The following is a 7,394-nucleotide window of genomic DNA, read 5'->3' as shown; positions in this document are numbered from 1 at the left end:
AGAAACAAACTTGTGGATTCCTGCTTGTCTGCATGGCTGAAGGAAACCTTAGGAATTGGTTTTGTTGTTTGAGTCATCAAAGCATGCTGCAAACACTACAGAAGCTTTTTGCACCAGTTCTTTCCAGGGTGATGTGCCTCTGTGTCCTGCAAAATCAAATCTGCATCTTTGGCAAATCAGCATTGGTTCTGGTGGCACCAGGCTCTCTCCTTTGCACCTGATGCAATATCCATGTTGCAGTAATGGGGACAAATCCAGCAAAGCTTCTCTCACCAAGCCCTAGGTATGGCATCCTGTACACGTTTCCTAAGCTCTGCTCTTCTTGAAGCCTCTGGATGGTGATTTTCGTGACCTCTTTTTCTTGCTTGCAGCCTTGGCCTTGTCAGGACTGGCTCCACTAGCCTTGACTTGTCCCCAGCCAGGGCAGGTTTGGAAAGTAGTGGAAAGCTTCACCTTCAGCCCCTGAGCTTCTTGAGGGGACCCACAGGTGGCCCCTGTGTGGAGGTTGAGTTTGTCGATCCACCTGGAAATGTGGCAGGAGATGATGGAAAGGAGCAGGAGGGAAAGAAGGGAGAGAGAAACTCCATGGCCATGCATGGGCATGAGTCACTTCAGAGCCAGGCCAGGTTGCTCAGGGCCTCAACTGGGTGACCTCTGGATATCTGCTCACCCCAGTTTTCCCTACACTGCCATAGGCTCATGCCTGCAGCGTGTTGGGGTCCACCTGTCACCCAGGTTGTCCCCTTGGCCTCATCCCCCCTCGTGGCACTCACCTGTGCAGGGGAAGGAGCTGGCAGTCACAGTGGAAAGGCACATCCCTCAGGTTGAGGATCTCCAGCCCTGTGAAGATGCTCATGTCAGGGATGTTGCTCATTTTGTTGCTCTCCAGGTAGAGGCTTCTAATCTTGGGACCAAGACCAGCAAAGGCACTGGGGGAAATCTGCAACAAAGTGAGCGTGAGTCAGGGGGTCCTGATGGAAGCAGGGGAGAAAATCTCTGCCCCTGCACTGCTCACCAGCTGGGGGAGCTAAGAGAACCTGTCCTGACCCTGGCAGCCCCAGGAAAGCTGTTTTAAAGAGCAGCACATGTCCTTGGGGACTGGAATTAAATCAGTTTGGGACTCAGTACACCCTGCTCCTGGAAAGAAGGTGGCATGCAGGAGGTCTTAGAGCAGTCCTTGGGCAGCATTGAGGTGCACAGTGCTTATGAGAGTGGCATTAACACCCCTTGAGAGGATGGAGGAATTCAGGGTAACATCAATGAAGAGTCCTGCAGGACAGCTGGTAATAAGAGCAGGAGACATATAGGCAGGAATGGGGGAAGGATGTGGTTTGGGTAACAGTCTGTACCACACCAAAACTTGGTTTCTTTAAGGACCAGGGGCAAAAAGATCTGTCCTAGGGGGCGGGTTGAAGCAAGACAACATTCCAGCTGAGCCCAAGAAAGCCCCTACCCACGACCAGGATACAGAGCATTTCCATAAGCCTTGAAAGTTTGAGGACATTTTTTTCAGATGGCTTTATAGGTACCACCAGCCCTGGGTGGTGGAACAAGATGGGGCCTATGTTTGTGCCCTGTGGTATCCCTGACCCTCAGGGATCCCCATGCTCACCCACTCCAGGCCTATGTTGTCCAGGTAGAGGTGCTGCAGGCTGGAGGCCAGCGGCAGGAAGGCGCCATCTTGCAGGTGCTTGATGGGGTTTCGGGACAGCTTCAGCTCGCTCAGGGACAGCAGACCCCGCAGGGCAGCCGTGGGCACCTCGGTCAGGTGGTTTCCCTCCAAGTGCAACTTCTCCAGCATCTTGGCAGGAGCCAGGGCAGCGGGGGCAATGCGCCCGATGGCATTCCCAGCAAGGTAGAGCCAGCGCAGCCCCTGAGCCCCGGCTAAGTCACCTTCCATCATCTCCCCAATGGCATTGTGCTGCAGGTGGAGGGAGATGAGGTTGGGAAGAAGCTGGAAGGCAACAGCAGGCAGGTGGGTGAAGGAATTGTGGTCCAGGTCAAGGTATGCCAGTCGTGGGGCCCCCTCAAAGGCGGTGCCCGCCAAGGCGGAGAGGTGGTTGTCACTGAGGTAGAGGTAGATCAGGCTCTCCAGCCCTCGCAGCGCCCCGGGGCGCAGCACCCTGATGCTGCAGCTCTGCAGGTGGAGGGACACCAGCTCCTTCAAGCCAAGGAAGGCACCGGGTGGGACCGTCCTAAAGGTGTTCCGGCGCAGGTCAAGGAGTCGGGTGTCTCTGGGGAAGCCCTCGGGGATCTCCTGCAGGTTCCTGTTCTCACAGGACCCGTGACGGAAATCTGTGGAGCAGGTGCACCCCTGTGGGCACTGCCTGCTGCTGCTGGGCACCCTTGGCTGCTCTGATGGTCTGGGGGGCAGCCGGGGGCGGCTGCACCTCATCTCAAGGGGCCTCAGGGAGTCGAGGGGCCGGCCGCGGAGGGCAGGGGGTGCGGCACAGGACCCCTCTGCTTGCACCCGTGCCCTCGCCAGCCAGACATGGAAGGGTCTCAGAAGGCAGGAGCAGAGCAGGGGGTTCCCCGCCAGGCTGACCTTCGCCAGCCCTCCAGCCCCTGCCAGGGGCAGCATCCCCCGCAGATGGTTCTTGCGGAGGTCCAGTGTGCGCAGCTGAGGGCTGTGGGTGAAGGCATCAGGTGCCACGTCCTGAAGAGCAGCGTGATCGAGGAAGAGATGCTTCAGGGAGGCCATTGCCAAGGCTTCCTCAGCCACGTAGGTGATGGGGTTGTGCCCCAGGTCCAGCCGGGTGGCACCGTCCAGCCTGGCCAGGGCCTCACCAGGCAGTGCCTGAAGCTCGTTGTGGTCCAGACTCAGCCTGCGCAGGGCGGGAAGGGCAGCAAAGGCCTCGCTGCCCAGAACGTGGAGGGCATTGTGGGACAGCCGGAGCCACCGGAGGGCCTGCAGACCCTGGAAGACCATGTCTGGGAGGTAGACCAAAGCGTTTGCTCTCAGATCAAGGACTGTGAGGGACCCCAGATGGCCAAAAGCACCTGGCTGGATCTCCTCAATGCGGTTCCCCTCCAGGCTGAGCTGCTGGAGGGAGGAGAGCCCATCCAGGGACTCCTGGTAGAGGAGGGCTATGCCATTGGAGGCCAGACTGAGATAGAGCAGCCTCCCCAGCCCCCGGAAAGCTCCCTCCTCCAGCCTCTCCACCTTGCAGTGCTGCAGGTCCAAGTGTGTGAGGTACGGGGTGGCGAGGAAGGCTCCCACCGGAATGACCGTGAAACTGTTGCCCCGAAGGTCCAGTTTTTTTGTGAGCTGTTGGTCACACAAATAAAAAGCTGAATTACCCCAGGGCTACCATCCCCACCTTGTCTTCCCCTGCCCATCCCTTCACCCACCTGTGGGACAGCCCCAGGGACGGCCGTAAGGTTCCCATTGAGGCAGAGGACGTGGGCATGGAGGTTGTCGCAGACGCAAGGTGCGGGGCAGGGGGCTGCAGCTTTCCCCCACAGGACCAGAGCCACAGCGAGCAGGAGGAGCCCCCAGGACAACCTCATGGCAGAGGACACCTATGGCCAGGGAGAGATGGCAGTGAGGGCAGGAGAGGGGACAGGCTCCCATGTGGCCCCTGGTGCTGTAGGAGACATTGCTGTGACCTCATGGAGCAGGTCTCACATCTCTTGCTCATATCATGAGGGTATATAAACAAGGAAGAGATTGGAAGGAGAAAAGAAATATTTAGAATGAAAAGTGAAGGCCATAGATAGCAGCACTCTGCTTGGAAACAGCTTTTACCCGGGTTATCTCCCTGAGGAACATTTGGGAGTTTCTACAAGCAGCTCATCAGGACCATGGGATCACTCATGGAGGAAACAAGCTTCAAGCAGACACACAGACGCACCATCCCTCCCCCCCTCCCCACACCTTTTCTTCATGTACCATTAGCAGAGCAGTGTCTAGACCTAGGCAGATTGTTGATATTCCTCCTACAAGCAAGGCTTATGGGGTATTTTTGGTTTTGTTTTTTTGTTTGTTCGGCTGGTTTTCTTGGTTTGATTTGGGTTTTTTGGGGGGTTTTTGTGAGGTGAGCAGGTGTGGCTATGCAGGGGATGTGATCACACTCGACTACTGAGCATTCTGGCTTGGTTTTAATTGCACATGTCCCATCTCCCCCACCCTAGCTTCCCATCCTGCATGCTGCCCACCCCTTTCCCCCCCTACTCTAAGCTATTCATGGAAGTTTTTGGAATAGATCTCCACTGTTTAGCTGCAGGAAGAACAAGTTGGTTTTGGCCAGGCAGGAGTGAGCCCCTGGGGTGGAGGAGCCAGAGAGAGGCCAAGGCTGGGGTGAGCTCAGAGGGGTGCAGTGAGGCTGCAGATACGGCCAATACACCCCTCTTCCCAAGCTCTGGGGACCTCCAGCAGTGGGGTCTGCAAGGCTGAAACCTGTGGAAACCTCCATGGTGCCCATCCCCTTGCCCACTGTGGCTCATCATCCCTCATGGTCCCATGTCCCTACTCTGCTCTCCTGCTGCCAGCCAGCCCTGCTTCAGCCCCACTCCTTTCCCCCACATCCTGGGGTCACCCTCCCATCCTGCACAGCCACTGCCAAGTATCACCAATCTAATGCCCCCTCCTACTCAGCCCGAATCTCTCTCCTGGGCACTGCCATGTGCTGGGCATCCTCCTGCCACCCCCTCCCACACTCCTGGGAGGGGTTTGTACACCCAGGGGCTGGGAGGGATGGGGTGTGTGTTACCTGGATCTGAAGAAGTGGTGAAGAAAGGTGATAAAGCAGTCACCCTCTCCTCCTGCGTCCAGTGGCTGCCGAGCTCCTGTTCACTCTCCTGCAGGAGCCAGAGCTGAATGGGCTCCCTTGTGTCGCTTTCCCAGCAGCGCTCGCCGGACGGAGCCAGAAACGCGGGAGGAGGAGAAGGAGGAGGAGGGAGGGAAGGAAGGGTAATGCACCCCTGGAGAGAGGACAAATGACCCAGGCATCGCCTCCCCCTTCTTGTTTCACAGGGAACTGGAAGCACCAGCACTGGGGAGCCAAATCCTGGCGTATGGCAGTCCCAGCCCAGTCAGAGCCCATGTGGGATTTGTGCTCACTGCTTCCCCGGCTCTGTCTTTCCTTTCCTGGCTGCATAATTCAGAGGAGCTGCGGAGGTGCAGAGGGGAGGAAGTTGACATCCAGGCAAAAACTGCAACTGCAGCGGTAAGCCTGAGGCAAAGGAAAGAGGCAGCTGGCAAGGTGGGCTGTGTGGTCATGCCACATTTACAGCCCTGAGTTCTCCTAATTTTGCTTGTTTTGAAGAGGCTTAGTGGTGGCAGTGCCTGTCTGAAACCTCATTTGATTGCCCAAGTACATGGAGGCCTTTATTTCCATCCCCAACTCTGCCACTTGTCTTTCTTGACTCTGTGTTTCAGTCTCCTACGGAATGGGAGCAGCTCTGCATCCCAACAAAAATCTGGAAGAGTTGCTACTCATGTCCCTCCCAGAACAAGACCTTCCCCCTTAACCATCTTTCTCTCAGCTGCCAGAACAAGTATGTCCCACCCCAGTACCACCTGTGTGTGAGGGACATGCTGGCCAGGGTCTGCAAGCCTCCCTGGCCACTGTCTTGGCCCAGGCATCCTCTTCCATCCCTGCAGGATCCTGGGGTGTTCTGTGACACAGTGTGACCACCCAGCCACATTGATGGGATGGATGGTTAGGTGGGACTGGCTCTCATCTTGTCTCTGCTCTGCAGGGAGGACCATTCAGGATGTAGGTCTAGAGAGAATGAACTTGCTCTGGGCTGGCAGGAGTCACCATGGGGAGCTCATTGCTTGCACCAAACCCTCAAGACCTGTGTCAGGGTGGTGGTTGGCTTTAGTGATGCCCAGGTGAAGGCAGAAGTGCCTGTTCTGTGTTACAGTGCTGGTGGTCTTCACACTACCCCTACTGTGAGCCACCAGTGTGGCTGAGCCCTTGTGCCCCCTTGAGCTGCTCCTGCCCTGCCTGGCAGGGCTGTGTCTGCTGCCCCAGCCTGCCCTCACTGCCATCCCCCGTGCCACCACCAAGATGACCTTGCAGCACCCTCTGTTCCCCATGTTGGAGGTCAGCTTCTTCCCAAACCTGTTGGATGTCACTGCCCTCTGCCAGGGGGGCAGCAGGGTAGAGCAGCTCTGGCCAAGCACTTTCAGGAGGATGGGGGGAACAGTGACCACCTCCACCTGAACTATGACCTCCTCTGCCCCACTGCTGGCAACCCTGCATCTCAGCAACAACCTCATCCACCAGCTGCCATGAAACCACTTGCCACAGCCACCATCACCACAACTCTGGCCACTCTCCAGGGTGCCCTGCTCCCCACTGCCTCATCCACCATGGTGTCACCCAGCCAAAAGCCTCCATCTCTGTCTGGCCAACCACATGGACAGCAGCACCTCCCTGGCAGAGGCCTGGGCTCTGCTTGAAGACCATGGAGAGGTCAAGGTGTTGTACCATGAACCAGATGTCACATCTACCCATTCCCCAGCTTTTAGCTTGTTCATTTAACAAACAATGATTTCACCAGTTTTAGATTCTACCAAGGCTGCAGGGAGGCAGACATTCTTTGCTCTTTCTGATAGGACATGAAGGCAACACACTTGAACTTCTACCTGGTGGGGTTTAGCCCACCTCTGCCAAGCCAGATACTTTTCCTTTCCATTAAAGAAAATGTTTCACACCTTTGCCTGCAAGGAGCCTGATCCTATTACTACTACTACAGGGTAGATGCACCCAAAACCACTCTGTGCAGACAGCACTTTGCACCACTGCTGCCTTACTGCATTGATGAAGCTCAAATTCAAAATACTTCTGACAACACCCATGCTGTTGAAGTGAGATGGCTGCACACAACAGGCTGAAGCAGCACTTGAATGGCTCTACATCCCTCCAGTGCACAGCTGTGAAACAGCCATCCTCTGGGGACAACTTCTAATGGATACCAGAATCAGAAATCTCCATCTTATTTACTTTTTTTCCCTGCAATCCTGAGGTACAAACCTCCCTTCTGCTGAGACTGTTGCTTCTACCCTCACACACACCTTTTTCTTAGACATCTTATCTTGACTGAATACCAGGAAAATCCTGTCTCTAAACATTAGCTTTTGAAAGAAATTTGGGGATCAACATTTCACCCTTGTTCTGCTGCTATGCTTGGCTACTCAAACCTTCACACATAGTTCCTCCTTGGCCCACAGATCTTCATGTAGGAAGCCACCACCTCTCTGACCCTGACAGGCTCTGCCAGCCAGCCTTGCTCACAGGACATGCTCCATGGCACCTATCACACAGGATCTTCTGTAGAGGTGAACCCCTGGGCTTGGTCTCTGCATCTCTGCTCTGCATCACATTCCTTTTCTCTCTGATCCCCCTTGAGGGCAGAGGGAGATGGAGAGCAGCAAGAGATCA

General features: G+C 55.8%; 1 protein-coding gene across 1 annotated transcript; it reads right to left on the bottom strand.

Annotated features, from left to right (window-relative positions):
- Positions 1-306: 306 nt before the first annotated feature.
- On the bottom strand, positions 307-3,510 carry CHADL (chondroadherin like). Its single transcript, XM_008496337.2, has 4 exons — positions 3,352-3,510; positions 1,613-3,268; positions 774-940; positions 307-523 (listed from the first exon to the last, which is right to left on the bottom strand). The coding sequence occupies exons 1-4, from the start codon at positions 3,508-3,510 to the stop codon at positions 307-309; spliced, it is 2,199 nt and encodes a 732-aa protein (XP_008494559.1).
- Between the last annotated feature and the right edge of the window lie 3,884 nt (positions 3,511-7,394).

The sequence above is a fragment of the Calypte anna genome, chromosome 1, assembly GCF_003957555.1.
Source record: "Calypte anna isolate BGI_N300 chromosome 1, bCalAnn1_v1.p, whole genome shotgun sequence".
NCBI lineage: Eukaryota > Metazoa > Chordata > Aves > Apodiformes > Trochilidae > Calypte > Calypte anna.
The sequence above is the reverse complement of the archived record's forward strand: the minus strand, read 5'-3'. Positions and strand labels throughout refer to the sequence as shown.

What these genes read in the sequence shown, in the direction of transcription:
- CHADL (XM_008496337.2), bottom strand. Translation starts at nt 3,510, where the DNA reads ATGAGGTTGTCCTGGGGGCTCCTCCTGCTCGCTGTGGCTCTGGTCCTG. An exon ending in TCCCTGGGGCTGTCCCACAG is followed by an intron (nt 3,269 to 3,351) that starts GTGGGTGAAGGG and finishes TGTGACCAACAG; the next exon opens with CTCACAAAAAAACTGGACCT. An exon ending in CAGCTCCTTCCCCTGCACAG is followed by an intron (nt 524 to 773) that starts GTGAGTGCCACG and finishes CCACATTTCCAG; the next exon opens with GTGGATCGACAAACTCAACC.